Source organism: Schistocerca piceifrons, chromosome 6 (genome assembly GCF_021461385.2).
Source record: "Schistocerca piceifrons isolate TAMUIC-IGC-003096 chromosome 6, iqSchPice1.1, whole genome shotgun sequence".
NCBI lineage: Eukaryota > Metazoa > Arthropoda > Insecta > Orthoptera > Acrididae > Schistocerca > Schistocerca piceifrons.
The window spans coordinates 81,735,739-81,752,532 of NC_060143.1; the positions used below are offsets into that span (position 1 = coordinate 81,735,739).

Sequence of the window (16,794 nt, forward strand, 5' to 3'; positions counted from 1 at the left end):
AATCTTCGAAGATGCTTTAAATGGTATATGTTTGGCCCTGCTGCCTTAGAAAATAAAGGGAATGCAGCATGTAGACGATGTGGTTAAACAACCCACAAACCACAAAAGAGGTACCCAGCTCCACTCTTAACTGATAAACATTCTGTCTGGTGCTGGGAATGCGGAAAGTTCAATAGAAAGAAGATATACCAGCACTACTGCTCAACTTTGGTGAGGTGGGCGTTGGGCTGGGTGGGAGACAGGGCAGAGGAAGAGAGAGACTGCAGAGAAGAGTGTGAGTGAAGTTAATCTCATAGGGCAGAGCTAGAAGTGAGTGTGAGCCTTCACTAGTGGAGAGTGAGGCCAGGAAGATTTTGGGATGTGTGGTTAGGAAAAAATCCCACCTAAATAATTCAGAAAGGCTAGTGTGGGATTAAAGGATCCCGATGGCGTGGGTAGTGAAGCAAACCCTGAAGTCGAGCATGTACTACTCGGCAGAATGTTACATCGCTGAGTGGTCAATGTAGCTCTTGGCTGCAGTGTGATAGTGGCCATTCATTTGGGTTGACAGATAAGTGGTAGTCAAATTCACAGAAAAGACTGTACACAAGTTACAGCATAGCTGATAATCTCAACCACCATCCCCTCTCCATTATCCCTTAGAACCTACTCACATCTTCTGGCACTCTCCCCCCATACATTGATGTTGCCCATGCCCACAGCTTTCCTGTTAACAAACACTACCTCTTCCAATGTCTTACAGACTCAAGATTCAATACCTCACTGTGTCTGCTCCTGACTACTACATTCTTATCTACAACTGCTTCTCTTTTTAAGTGAAGATATGGTAACAGGTTCAAGGCATCAGCACCCACATAATGCCCTCATAAGTCCCCACAGGGGGCTCGCAAGTCTTTCGTGAGTATATGCTTGGCGTCCACGGGGCCCCAGCCTTTGCAGCACTACTTGCCTTTCTGTGCTGCAAGCCTGTTCTGACTTGTCCTTTCCTCCTCTGCCTCTCCATCCGATGGTCTTTCTGGCACAAGACCCCAGTTGGACCTAGTACACGCTTTAGGACCCTTCTTTTCCATTTCACTTCTGGCACACTCTACACCTTTTCGTTAATAAATACATGGTCCCCATTGTTGGGTCTGGCCTGCCACCACCTTTCCAAATTTTTCAGAATTTCATATGGTACAGTGAAAGTCACCTAATGTGATATGTTAAACCTTTGTGCCTGTTCGCCTTAGCAACCTTCCTTTCCAGTAAGGTAGTAAGTCCAAAGCCCAGCACGGTAGCCAATCCGTGGTTGGGGGGGGGAGAGGGGGTTGTCATTTACCTGAATATCAGTAGCCCCCTGACCATGCAGGGATTGCACTGTTGGTGCCTGAGCAGAAACCTCCCCATGTATGCTGAGGAATATGTGGCCATTGTGACTGGGGCACGGGGACTGAGCAACAGATCACTTCTTGGGTAACTGTTGCTGAGGCTGGGTTGTGGTCATGGAGAGAGCCCGTGTTGAGTAGGTGACACCATGGCAGATGACTTGCATATGAAGCAGATGACGTTTTCTCCTGCTGGTGGTCACCCGGCCCCAGCAATCTCTTCAGAGTGGAAAAACTTGGTCAACTGAGGGAGACATGACCCCAAAATGTTCCCTTCCCTTCTATGTGCTGCACTCATGACATTGCTGTATGCTACAGCTATAATGATTTTACCCTCTCTGGCCACTGTATTCTTGCCCGTTATGCCTCCTGCAGTGAGCTCTGAGGGCCGCCTCACCATGCCTGCCCCCTTTTGGTTGGGGGCTCCTTCCCTGTTGCTTTCCCCACACCTACTTCGAGAGCAGTTGCTTCCCACCAACTGGGGATGTCAATCCTCATCCCCCAGCCAGAGACACACCATCCTCATCTGGCTTATCAGGCCAGGATGGGTATTTTGGGACACTCCCCTCCATGGTTTCTGCCAGTCCGCAACTGTGTACCAACCAGTGGGTGAAGGAGCCACAGGCTGCTGGTCGTAGGGCTTCATGATCTTCCTTAGTCCCTGAAATTAATTCAGGCAAGCCCTCCCAGTCATCGGAACCGTCTAATGAGAAGAAAGACAAAAATAAGTCTTCCAAGACAGAGATTCTGGTGGCCCACACACCATTGGATCCCACATGCTCTGTTACTGTGGTTGAGGCAGCAATCCTGGTGGTCCCTGAGGCTCTAGTTCATACCACACGTCATATCATAAAACCTGTGTGTGTCTTGATACTGTCACTTCTCAACTGGTGGCAGCAGGTGGCACTGGGACATAACCTGTCTCCTTGGTCCTTTCAGATGCTCATAGGATACCAACATCATGATTATCCAGTGGAATTGTAGTGGTTTTTTCCACCACCTGGCTGAGCTACATCTCTTAATCTTCTTCTTTGCTTTGTGCATTGCCCTTCAGGAAACTTGGTTTCCAGAAATGCGTACCCCTGCCCTTCGTGGCTATCGTGGATATTTTAAAGATCGTGCTGATTTTGATAGGGTGTTTGATGGAATTTGTACATATATCCAGGGCTCTGTATGTAGCAAACTTGTCCCCCTCAATACAACATCGGAGGCTGTGGCTGTTCAGATGAGGGGATTTCATGATTTTACCATCTGTAATGTTATCTCCAGCTTGATGGTGGACTGCCTCAGAATGTAATGCCTGCATTGGTTTCTCAACTCTCCTTGCCTTTCCTAATCTTGAGCAACTTCAGTCCCCTTAACTCTCTGTGGGGTGGAACTTCAGGCACCGGTCGCGGTAGAGACATTGAAGGCAGATCATGATGCCCATCTCTAGAATAACGGTGCCTACACACTCTTCATTGTGGCTTGTGGAATTTAGTCAGCCATTGATCTTTCTATTTGCAGCCTTGATCTTCTCTCACTCATCCACTGGAGGGTCCACAATGACGTGTGTGGTAGTGACCAGTTCCCAATCTTCCTGGCCATGCCTCAGTCACTCCCCTGAGCGTCCACAGTGCTGACTGGGATGCTTTCACCTCCACTGTCATTCTTAACTCCTCATTATTTGGAGGCATCGACTTGGCAGTCCAGAGTGCAATATTAGCCATTCTATCAACAACTGACTTGGCGATCCACCATCTCCTTACAATCTTAAACCATATTTGGAGCGAGGGAGAATTCCCATCTCAACGACGAGAAAGTATCATTGTCCTGGTACTGAAACCGGGTAAGTTTCCCCTCAAGATGGACAGCTATCGCCCTATTGGTCTCAACAATATTCTCTGTAAGCTGCTTGAATGCATGGTGAGCTTGCAGCTGTATTGGCTTGTTAAGACTTGGGGACTTCATCTCTGTCCCAGACCATTTTTCTGCCGATAATTTGGTTTGCCTGGAGTCCCATCAGCTACTGCAGCATGGTGCTCTTCCTCCCAAGTCTCCAGGAAGGAGTCCACAGTCCTACGTCATACTTTGTTAATCCATAGTTCTCTTTTTGTAACGAACCACCACCGCATTGTAGTTGTGGAGCCTGACGGACAGTAGCACATATCTTGGTGGAATGCTCCCTTCTTTGGCCTCTATGCTAAGTATGGACTTCAGGACTCATTGGCTGTAATTTTGGCAGATGATTCATGGATGGTTCAACTGGTTGTCAGTTTTCTCCATGCAAGTGGTTTTTATTGTCAGTTAGTTTTCTCCATGCAAGTGGTTTTTATTGTCAGTTTTGAGGTTTTAATCTACCTCCATAGCAGGGGCAGGGTGGTTGGGGATAGGCCGTCTCCTGCTGTATCTGGTCTGGGAGGATCCCAGGCACTAGCTCCTTGAAAAGGCTACTCTTTCACCCCTCTTTTATTCTTTTTTAACCGCTTTTAGGTTCAGTTTGCCAAATTTTCTATTCTGGGTGTTCCACTTTGTTGATTAGTGGGTGCTTTTGATTGCAATGAATGAGGGGTGGGACAACTGTGCGTGGTACATTTCCATCACATGCTAGACTCGGACACACCCACTTGCTGACTTCTGTATCTCCTTCATCTTACTTTTATTATTTATTGTACAAAAGGTGTTCATTACATTTTTAGCCTTCTCACTTTCACAGTTATGAACCTACTGACTAGATTAGAAAAAAAATTGTTGACTGTCTCTGCTTCCAGATGCACCACTCTTGGATTGACTGATTGATGACCTCGTTGTCTCCCCGCCTCCCACCTCCCAAATCAGCCAACTTCCAAGACTAGCCCATACAAGGCTTTGACCGTGCCGGTGCAATGCTACATAAAATGCAGCTGATGCTGAGTCAGCAGTCACTGATGCCCTGCCATTCAGTTCATGTTGCGGTCTGCAAATGGAGTACTGGTGGAGGGGAGCTGATGTGTGTCATCTGCAGCATTAGTCAGCTGCGTCGTGGCAGTGTGACTCTGGCGGCCTCAAAATGTGGACCTTGAAATGCGAGTGGAGGGCTGAGGGTGATGACGAGTATCAACATCGATGGCTTGAACACACTTGGTGGCTGGAGGTCGGGAGAAGTGGGAGGAAGAGCACCATGCTGCAGTAGTCTCCCTGATTGTGTGGAGTTTATTAGATGGGGCAGTAGCCCACCAGATGTCTTTCCATTTCCGAACGAGCAGAGATCTTGTGTGTATCTGCAAATCCACACCTGGGGTCAGCTATTCATTCCCCGAGATACCCATGTGACTTGGGATGCAGAGACAACTGAGTAGACAGTATGGCGAAGGTCAGTGAGGTCGTCATGAATAATGGTGACCAAAGAGTGGCACGAATAGCAGTGCCTAGAGACTGCTCATTGAGTCAATACATATTAAAATGGGGTCAACAGAGGCCTGTTTAATGAACTTATGGGCTCTGCTAACAGCTATCAGCTCTTCCATAATCACACTGCACGTTCCCTATAGTGAGTGGCATTCCATACCAGCAGCTCCCACTTGGCCTGGGGGCAGTATCTTTGATAGTAATCAAAATGTCCTCAGTCCCAGGTTCGAACCCTGACACCAGTTAAATTTTGAATAAAATCATCAGCAATGGCACTGAAGACTTGCAACATAAGAAGTCGTCCTCATTCTCACAACGGCGTTGTCAAAGAGTATGGAGAAGCATACAGAGGTTCCGGGCACTCTCTTGCCCTTGGGGTGGGAAACTGTCCCTTAAGGCAGAAGAATCATCAGTGACCAATGGAATGAGGATGCAGACAGCAATGGGAACCAGTGCATTAAAGACACATAATGTGTATCCACAGGACGTGACACATAATTGAGAAAGCATCATGATGGTCTCTCCACTGGCAGAAGATTCCAGATTATTCCCCCATTCCGATCTATGGGACGGGACTGCCGAGGGGGAGGTGACCATGAGAAAGATTGAATGAAAACAAAAAGATAATGTTCTATGAGTTGGGGCATGGAATGTCAGGATTGTTTTTCCCACTCGTCTTCATTACCTTACATTTTTCTACATTTAGAAGTAGCTGCCATTCATCTCACCAAATAGAAATTCTAAGTCGGCCTGTAGCCTTTTACAGTAACCCAACAATGATACTTTCTCATATACTACAGTGTCCTCAGCAAGCAGCTAAGATTTCTCCTCATCCTATCACTTTCTGGGAATGTAGGAATATAGAATCTGCCTGTTGCCCTTCATCCATAGTTAGCAGGATTTCATGTGAGAAAAGGGGAAGTAGTTTCTCATGAGTGATGCTTTCTAAATCCATGCTGATTTTTGGAGAGAAGATTTTCTGTTTCAGGGAAATTTATTATATTAAAGTGTAGAATATCTTAAAGAATTCTGCAGCATACCAATATTAAGGGTGTTTGTCTCTAGTTTTACAGAGCTGTTCTTTTGCCCTTCTTCTATATGAGCATCACCTGTGCTGTTTCCCAGTCATTTGCTCCTTTGCAGTGGGCGAGAGATGTGCTCAATAAATGCAAGCTATATAAGGGCGAGTACTGTAGAGTACTCTCTGTAAACCGAATTCGAATTCCATCCAGACCTGGAGACTCAGACTTGTTTGTCCTCACTTCTTTCTGTTGCTTTGTAATGCCATAGTTGCCTACTTCTATGTCCTCCATAGGGAGTCTGTATGATGGTCAAACAGTGGTGTGTCTGGCAGACCACCTCTGTGAATGGTTTTTGTAAATGCAAAACTTAAGACTTCAGCTATCGGTTTGCTGTCTTCTATTGGTGCACCAGACTGGTCAATGAGGGACTGGACAGGAGTCTTCAACACACTTAGTGATTTTACATAGAACCAGAATGCACGAGGATATGACTGGAAGTTGTATACTTTGTGCTTCAATCTTTGTATGGAGGGTATTGCCTCATGATCTCTATCTACCTTTTTGACACTCTGTATGTAGCGTAAGACAAAAAAGAAAAGAAAAAAGACACACCATGAAGCAATTATCCAAATGTGACATAAGGTGGTAGATGTGGTGTACATATACAGATAAACAAGTGATTACCATTTCAGAAAAATTGGACGATTTGCCGGCTGCTGTGGCTGAGCGGTTCTAGGCGCTTCAGTCTGGAACCACACTGCTGCTGCGATCGTAGGCTCGAATCCTGCCTCGGGCATGGCTGTGTTTGATGTCCTTAGGTTAGTTAGGTTTAAGTAGTTCTAAGTCTAGGGGACTGATGATCTCAGATGTGAAGTCCCATAGTGCTTAGAGCCATTTGAACCTTCTTCTTCTGATTTTTTAAATTTTTTATTTTTATATATATAATAGAGGGAAACATTCCACGTGGGAAAAATATATCTAAAAACAAAGATGATGTGACTTACCAAACGAAAGTGCTGGCAGGTCGATAGACACACAAACACAAACATACACACAAAATTCAAGCTTTCGCAACAAACGGTTGCTTCATCAGGAAAGAGGGAAGGAGAGGGAAAGACGAAAGGATGTGGGTTTTAAGGGAGAGGGTAAGGAGTCATTCCAATCCCAGGAGCGGAAAGACTTACCTTAGGGGGAAAAAAAGGATAGGTATACACTCGCGCTCGCGCGCGCGCGCATGCGCACACACACACACACACACACACACACACACACACACACACACACATCCGCACATACACAGAAAATGTCTGCTTGTGTCTGTGTATGTGCAGATGGATATGTGTGTGTGTGCGAGTATATACCTATCCTTTTTTCCCCCTAAGGTAAGTCTTTCCGCTCCCAGGATTGGAGTGACTCCTTGCCCTCTCCCTTAAAACCCACATCCTTTCGTCTTTCCCTCTCCTTCCCTCTTTCCTGATGAAGCAACCGTTTGTTGCGAAAGCTTGAATTTTGTGTGTATGTTTGTGTTTGTTTGTGTGTCTGTCGACCTGCCAGCACTTTCATTCGGTAAGTCACATATTCTTTGTTTTTAGATATATTTTTCCTACGTGGAATGTTTCCCTATATATATATATATATATATATATATATATATATATATATATATATATATATATATATATATATATATATATATATATATATATATATATATATATAACAAAGATGATGTGACTTACCGAACGAAAGCGCTGGCATGTCGATAGACACACAAACAAACAAACACACACACAAAATTCAAGCTTTCGCAACAAACTGTTGCCTCATCAGGAAAGAGGGAAGGAGAGGGAAAGACGAAAGGATGTGGGTTTTAAGGGAGAGGGTAAGGAGTCATTCCAATCCCGGGAGCGGAAAGACTTAGCGCGAGCGAGCGCACGCACACACACACCCATCCGCACATACACAGACACAAGCAGGAGAGAGAGAGAGAGAGAGAGAGAGAGAGAGAGAGAGAGAGAGAGAGAGAGAGAGAGAGAGAGCTTCACAAATAGAATAAGTCAATAATGTCCTGAGTTCGAGTCTTGGTCCGGCACTCAGTTTTAATCTGTCAGGAAGTTTCGATAATGTGCTGGTCCACTTGGTCCACTCTCTGGCTCTTATGCAAGCAGTTATTCAACTGAGAATTGATTGATATGTTGATTGATAGAGTTGCTGGATGTCCTCCTGAGGGATATCTTGCCAAATTCTGTCCAATTGGCATGTTAGATCATAAAAACCCTGACCATAATGCTCCAAATGTTCTCAATTGGGGAGAAATCTGGTGACCTTGCTGGCTAAGATAGGGTTTGGCAAGCATGAAGACAAGCAGTAGAAACTCATGTTGTGTGCACTTGGGCATTGTCTTTCTGAAATGGAGGCCCATAATAACGTGCCATAAAAGGCAACAAAACAGGACATAGAATACTATTTACATATCGCTGTGCCCAAAGGGTGCTGCAGATGATGGCCAAAGGGGTCCTGCTATGTAAAGAAGTGGCACCTCAGACCATCACTCCTGGTTGTCGGGCCCAATGGTGTGCGACAGTCGGGTATGTGTCCCACCCCTGTCTGGAGTGTGTCCAGACATGTCTTTGCCTGTCATCAGGTCTCTGCCCGAAGCAGGACTTGTAACTTAAGACACTTCTACTCCATTCAACGAGATTCTAGTCCACAGATGTGTCTAGAGATGCCTGGACAGCAGTGGGATACCAATATGACTGTCGCCCGTCATATGGTTTGACAACCAGGAGTTACAATGTGGGGTGTCATTTCTTGTCATAGCAGGACCCCTCTGTCATCTGCAGCAACTTTTGAGCATGGTGATACATTGACAATATTCTACAACTTGTTTTGTTGCCCTTCATGGCAAGCCACCCCAGGCTTACATTTCAGCAAGATAATGCCCACCCACACTAGAGTTTGTACTGCTTGTCTTCATGTTTGCTATACTGGCCAGCTAGGTCGCTGAATGTCTTCCAGATGTTCAGAGCATTGTGGTCGGGGCCCTCCAACTAGCTCAGGATTTTGACACTCTGATGTGCCAATTGGACAGAATTTGACAGGATATCCCTAAGGAGGACATCCAACAACTCTATGAATGTATCAATCGATACTAAGATGAGTAACTGCTTGCATAAGGTCCAGAGGTGGACAAACACTTTCTGACTTTGTCATTATGTGAATCTCTTTCTCGTAAATAAATCATATATTTTTTTTCTGAAATTGTAATCATTTGTTTATCTGTATACATACATCACATCTACCAGTTTTGTTCCCATTGAGATAATTCCTTCAAGGTGTGACATTATTCTTTTTTGTCTTAGTGTACCATATTTCAAGGTTATGCTAACACTAGGATAGACCTCAGAGCCATTTTTATCTAACAATACAAATGTTGCATCAGCTTCAAAATTTTGAGCCCTTTGCAGCAGTAGAGTGCAGGCAGTGCTATTTTTGGCTTGTGTAGAATGGAGGAGTTCCCTCTTTGTATTCCTAAACACTGTTACTGTCAGACATTTTCCAGAAAACTGCTAGTAGGTGCCTATCGAAGTGTGATAACAACTCTTTCCCTAAATTTACTTTCGTATTCAGAAAGGGTGCTGACAACAGTGCCATTAAGCACCCTGAAATCAGTGGCATCACTGTAATTGTATTGACTCTGTATCACCATTGACTTTTACAAAGAGTAATGTATCTGTATGGATTGCTGTGCCGAACACTCTTTTCAAATTAATCCCCAAGCATCTGCTAAACAAATGTTTTAATAAGTGTAATTTAATAGAAATATTGACAGTACACTTGGCACACAAAAAATAAAACCATCAAAATAAGTGATTTTTGTTCATTTTCATCCTCTTGTACAGGCCAGACGTCGCCGAAATCAGAAGAAGGATGATCCCGATCTGCAAAGGTTGAAATGTCAACTGTGTCCGTACCACAGCATCGATGAAGCAGACTTTGAGTCTCACAAACGTACCTTTCAACACAAGTTCAACTATTGTCAGTTCCAGTTCCAGAAACATAGGTAAATTAAGATAATTTATTGCTTTTTATTTTATGCACCTGTTTAGTTTTAGAATATGCTTAAGAGATTGTGATGATGTATGTATCTGCTATGAAAAGTGTGTTTAAACATACTGACAGATGAAAACGGTCCACTTGGCTGTGACTCATATGTTATTTTAGTGCATAATACAGCAATAATACAAATGAATAGTAGAAAATAATGTCCAAGGCATAATATCTCTTCCGGCTTGCTGATAGATCTTGATGTTTTTACCCCATATTAACAAGGAGTAAGTAGTGAATAAAAGACACAGGGATCATGTTTGTTGATCAGTGCATTTTCTGCTTGCTTCTCAGGAAATTACTGAATTACATACTTCCCTACATGTCTGTTCTATATGTTATTAGTCTCTAAAGTTACCAAAATTAGCAAATGTGCCATATTCTGCCTATATTTGGCACATCTTGAAATTGTCACCACTTATTATATGAAATTGAAATTGTTTGCACCACTTTAAAGTGCACATTTAGCCCTGTCAGGAATACCTATTTTCATTTTGGCATCATTTCAGTAAATTTAAAGAAAATTTGCTTCTTCCAGTGCTTGCTTCTTGTGTTTACTACTATTTCTTTTTTATCTTCACTTTCTTGCTGTTGTTGCTGCTCTTTCAGAAACTGAAAAGTCTTCTGTAGTCCCTTTAGTTTTCTATTGCAGAGCCACAAAATCACTCAAGAATGGCCCAGAATCCTGAATCTAGTTGCGAACAAATAAATTTAATACAGTAAAAATAAAAAAGTCACCTTCTTTTAATAATTGGTAGCGTTTTTGAAGGTATGATTATTGAATTAGTTCTCTTTCACCTCCATGTCACGAATTCTCTGTTGGTATAACTGTAAACAAGTTTTGCTACTGCAATGCAGCACAGTAACCTGTCTTGAAATCTAGAACCAGTAGTTTATCATAATTCACTGCAACAATGACTCTGTAAGAGTACAATACTTCAAACACATTTTGTAAAAGAAGCCATAAATTGGCAGTATTTAAATGTGTTGTTGAAACCCCAAAATTTAAGTAGACTTTCTTCTTGTTAACTGAAATGACACCAAACTGAAAGTGAGCATCTTTTCCACAGTAGTGTAGACAAATATCTAATCAGTCATGCCAAATATATGCAAAATTTTTTACATTTGATATTTTTGATAACTTTAGAGGATGTTATTAACTTAATGAGCTGTGAACTTTCTACAAATGTATGTACTAATTTCCTGACAGCCAGACAGCCGGTGCACAGTTCCATGACCATGTTCGCTGCCCCTTTATTAAGTATCTACTCCTTGTCAAAATACGGGGGAAATATGTCAAAATAGAATTTTTCAGTCAGTTCGATGAGACATGGTGTTGTGAGTATTAATTTGTGATCTTCATATATGTTATTTCTATATTCGGGGCAAAAAGTCGTGATGGTAAGTTATTAGGTTAGGAATAATGACTTGCCAAGCATCAGGAATTTTTCACTTGTTTCCATTTCCACAGAAAGTGGCCCATGTACAAAAGGCTTTATCATATTCACAAAGTTGCAGATGGAGATGAAACATGGCAATAGTCCATGCATGTCGATGAGTTACATTATGTGCAAATTTCAGCAAAACTAAAACACCTAGGTTACTTGACATGATATGTCTTATTAGTGTCACAAGAAGTGGATAGTCTCACAGATATATATGAAAATGTGTGTGTGTTATTTCTTCAAAAGGCAGTTATTTAAGAACTGCCACGTACAAGTTGCAACTTTATAATATTTGGAAACCCTGTATTAAAGATAAAACAATTTTCTTGGTTATAAATTGGTGGAGGTGGAAAGCTGACATAGTTATGATCCATTGTTTAGAGGATGACCAAAGCCATTCAGTTTCCATCACAAAATAATTCACTGGATTACACATGTCTCAGTCAGTGCTGTGATATCCTTATTTCGCAAGGTTAAGAACTTCATTTTGAATTTGTAAAACTGTCACACTTCTCTAAATAGGTCATTAACTGCATCACGAAGCTGATGTCTCAAAGATCAGTAGTCTTCTACAAAATCTGTTGTCAGCTGCAGAATTTCACACAGTTATGGCACACAAGGTATGCGTAGTAAATGCCATCAGAGGAAAGTAAGTTTACTTTCCACCTCATACTGGCCAGAAAAGTGTGTGTGCGGAAAATTGGCTTTCACCCTGTGTGCTTGGTTTCTTAGCTTTTCCTGTGTCAATAATGAATACTATTTGATGCACTGTGAAGGATTACAGTAGGAAGAAAGTGTTTTCTTTCCCCCTGTGCTCCCAACCTGTGCCACGTGAAGTTAATGTCACTTGTTGAAAGGAATTTCTATTAGGTGCATACCAATGTTTGATGACGTTGAAGTGGTTTGTCACTTCATATTGAGACCACTGTGTCACATTGCTTTCACTTGAGATTTGTGTAAAAAGAAACAGTGTCCAACTATGAACTTAATTTCAATAAATAAAATAGTGTTGACTTAAGAACATGGCTATTTTTAAATTGCCCCTAACTAAAAAGCCAAATTTCTCATAATCTCTCAAACCAAAAAAGAGGAATTGGCTAGAAATAAATTTTGCATTATTTTCTACATGTTACAGGAATAGGCTGGTAAAAGATCGTCATGGTGCTCAAATTGATTGTAAGGTATCATCCATAAAATACAAGAGTGATGAAACTGGTATGGCAAGAAGTAATCCATCTCTAAAATATGATCAGAGTGACGGCACATTAAAAACATTGGTATGAACTCTTAAATAGTCAATTTACATTTTACTGATGTCTAATTTTTATGATCACTTAAGATATAAAGTGTAGTATATGATACAATAGAACAGTCTTATGACTTAATTGACTTTTAAATAGTTAGGACATTCTAGAGCTGCACAATTTTACTGGCCATTTGATTGAGAAATATGTGAATTATCTTTTCTTTATTTTGGTGTGATACCCCAGAAATAAATTCCATGGGGTTTGTTTTCCTGCTTGTCCCATGAATGATATATGTGTGACAATTTATCGTCATCTTCTTCTTCATTGTTATTAGTAGCACAGCAGTAGCATACACTGGAGGATAAAGATCACCTCCAGGCTTTCCCAAGGACCCTGCTGTTCTGCATGTTTCTTGTTGTGCTTTACACATCTACCATTAGGATACCATCTTGGTCTTGTCTTACCTTTTACATTTCAACAGAGGACTTCCATGGGCCATGTACCATCCATCCACATACATGCCCCAGCCCAGTTTGATGTAGTTTTTGTTACATTTATAATTGTGTGCTCCACTTGAGTCAGATCACCTGTGTACTCTATTGCTTCTAAGTGTTACCAACTTGCATGTCTGCATTGCTCATAGAGTAACTTGTAGTTTTTCTGTCTCATTGTCATGTACAGAGATTAGAGTGCAACTAGCCAACACTTACTGAACTTTTTCAGGCACACTGGAAGTATGGTTATAAATATCCTGTTCAGTTTACCAAAAGCACTTGAGGCAATGTTTTACCCCACTGTTAGTTTGTTTTGCTGTCCATTGAGCCATTGTCTTCATTTGCTCTAAATTTAAAAAAGTCCTTTGGTTCTACAGCTTTACTTTCAACTCTGTTTTCTTTCCATGTGTTGACTTTTTGCCTCCAGCTTTAACCACTTGTCTTCCCTTCCTTTATCTGCCTCATCTGCCATTACTTCCAGAAGTTATTACTTTCATTATTAACTACCTAGATTTTTTATTCATTTCTTAAACTAAACAAATATTCAACAGATCTTAGAGTGCTTCTGTAATTTTATTCTTGTTTTTAGTTAGTCATCTGCTATGTAACTACTATGTAACAAGCCAAGTAATTTGTTTTTCTTCATTCTCTTATTTTTATTTGTTCCTGTTACAAAATTGTGTTGTACCTTTTCACTTTTCCGAACAGTTTCATTTAGTTCAGCATATTCTGTCACAATCTTGTTACTGTTTACTTGACACTCACATGCGGCTGGTTTGGGACCCAAATGACACAAGTGGCCACTCTGAGCATTGTCCTGGGGGTGGAAGTGCGGAAACAACTGATTTTTCATGCTCACTACAGTTAAGTTTATTTTTAAAGGACTTACCGAAAGCACAAGAAATGGCAACTAATGTTTGGGGAAGGCAAGGAAAAGGGGGGCAGGCACCAGATGATATGTTGCATGTATGGAAAAATTTTTTGAGCCAGCCCTGCTCTCACCTTTCTCCATAATGGCTGTAGTGTTGTCCTTAAGTCTTTTACTTGCAACATAATTTCCTGCTTGCATAAGTCTCTGTAACCTTCATTATGTAAGGTACTGCATGTTTCTTAATTTGAACTGGTGCACCTACCTGCTTGTAAATAAATTCTCATGTTTGTATTTCTGACTTGTTGCCTGACACATTCTGATTGTAACTAGCATTTGTTTGAATTCTGCTGTGCGTTTATGAAGAGTCTATGACTTCTTTCAGTTCCATCATATGGTGTACATTTTTCTTTATTGTTTTATAAAAATTACCTCTTTTATTCTTACTTACATTTACTCATTACCAGGCCCAATTTCTGTTTGTTATCTTATGAGAGGCTTTTAAGAATAAACATGCTCTTATAGTAAATTCTGCTGACATAAAGCCTCTGTCACCTCTTCTCATACCCATAGTTATGTACTGACTTCAGTGTGGAATGATATGAAAAATTGTGGAATGTTATGAAGTAAGTGTCTCAGATACATCTGTAAAACCACCTGTAGCTACATTTTGGCTTTTTATGTAGTTATCCTTATGCACATTTGTCAATGTGATATGTGAACCTAGATTTCTAGTACTAAAATGAAAAGAATATATTTATGTATCACGTCTGCTTAAAGGTTATTCTTAGAGTAAGAAGAAGTGTAAGACTACACGATTTTAAGTTGTTTTTTAAAATTATTTCTTATTGCTGTTTAGATCTTCGGATCTCAGGGTAAATAGTTTCTGACTTATGGTGATCCATATTTGCCATTGTGATGCAAACTAAGACTAGATCCCCACAGGAGGCTCACAGCTCTTCCATGGGTACATGTGTGGAGTGCACTGGGCTCTGAGCAATTGTAGTTCCTCTTCTCTCCAGCTGCATTCCCTTCCCCTAGCTGCTCCTCCTCTTGACTCACTCCCCCCCCCCTCCCCCTTTCACCCTCGTTTTTTCCCTTTACAATAACCCAGCTATTCTCTTGGTTTTGCTATTACTTTGTGGTCTTATCTCATATTTCCACTCTTTTTTCAGCTTTTTCTGGTCCCCTTTGGGGTTTGACCTCCATTTCTAAGCTGTTTTTGCAGTGTGAGCCATTTGGGGAAGGAATCCCCCCCTAGCGTCTCCAGCATGGGTTATTGTAACATAGTGGTCACACTTCTGGTATCTCAGTTGTCACTGCCTTGTTTGTGCCTAGGAGAGGTTGCTCATCTTTTTGCGACATGGGAACCGCTGGTAATGACCACTGTGCCAGGTGGCTCTGTTGCGGGTGGGTGACACCCATAGGGTGAGCTCCTGATCAGATTGGATGGTATCAAGGCGAATGCTGTGCACATGAAGCTTGCTAAGCTCTGAGCTTCTGGCTGCTCTGTTGTGAGCATCTCTTCTCTGCTCCTACTTCTGCTTGCTTGGCCTTTCCCTACCTAGCCACTCTCTGGGAGGAGGGCCAGGCCTGTCAGGAACTCGGGACTAATCCGGCATGGCGCAGCGCTCATTTCGTCCAGCAAGTCCAGAATGTCGTAAGGACAGTCCTGTTGATACCAGCAATTTAATATTGCCCCTTGAAGCAAATACCTTTCCGGAAAAAGTCAAAGTTATGATTTACCGTTGCAACATGAAGCCTATATCCCATCTCCCATGCAGTGTTTTCTGTGTCTTCATTTTGGTAAATATTTGCGATGTGGGGAGTCCTTGCACGTCACTGCCCAAATGCTTGAACTGTTCCAACTCACATTCTCTTCTCTCGCCAAATTGCCTGATCTATAAAACGGAATCTGCTTGGTCATCGGTCCCTCCAACTTCAGTAAGTCCCTCATAAGTTGTAGAGAAATAATTGAAATTGGACATGTGAGTATACCCAACAGAAGAACTTGCAATACCTGAAGGTAAAGGCTGAGCGGTTGCTGAAATATTGTGCACAAATGTTAAAAACACTCAACTGTACAAGCAGCTCACCATTAATGTTGTCAGTCTGTTCCAACAAGTCACAAAAAAAAGACAACCCTGTGTTTAAAGGCAGGAACGATAATGCAGAATGTGTTTCTTCTGCTTTCATTCTAGAATAAAGTGCTAGACTTAATGAGTCCATCAGAAGCACAGCCAGCCCAGAAGTGAAGCACAGTATTCTTCAGCTGAGAAAAGCTGTTAAAAAATTAGCTTCATTACACTTGTACCTGTGGGTTATGTTTATTGCTATGCCTCAAGGCCAAGGATCTGGTGCCAGTATTGGTCAACAGTACCTGGAATTCTGTACCTGTTACTTTCCCTGTCCACCTTCAAGCAGTAGCACTTCAAGTTTATTCACCATGAAGAATAACTATACTTCCTGCATCTCCCATTTCATGGACATGTAGATAATGAGGCCCCTGAGGACCTTACCCAGTAACTCTCTCATGCTTTTCTCATCCTCGTAGATTTCGCTGCTGTAGCAGAGGGGATCTACAGACACCTGTCCCAGGGCTTGAGAAGTTGAAAAGTTTCCCTTATCGAAAGATGTCTGTTACCTCTGTATCAGGGGTGTCCCACTCACAGACTGCATGTGGCCCAAAGCAAGTATCAGTGTGGTCCAAAATGTGAGCATGTATGACACAATTGGAAAAGAAATTCCATAAAATTTTGTTTATATAAAGGTATGATACACTGAATATTTTCAGTTTAAAACTCCTGCCACAATGCTATTGGTCAATCATGATTTTTCATAGGTTATTGTTAGTGTTAAGTATATTCTGTGTGGCCTAAAA

General features: G+C 41.9%; 1 protein-coding gene across 1 annotated transcript in view; it reads left to right on the forward strand.

Moving 5' to 3' along the window:
* The window catches only part of LOC124802559 (putative helicase MOV-10), a 343,832-nt gene that overhangs the window by 63,670 nt on the left and 263,368 nt on the right, over positions 1-16,794 (forward strand). The window contains exons 3-4 of the mRNA XM_047263426.1: positions 9,655-9,815; positions 12,440-12,581. Of these exons, the coding sequence (XP_047119382.1) occupies positions 9,655-9,815; positions 12,440-12,581 (303 nt within the window). The remainder of the gene's footprint in view (positions 1-9,654; positions 9,816-12,439; positions 12,582-16,794) is intronic.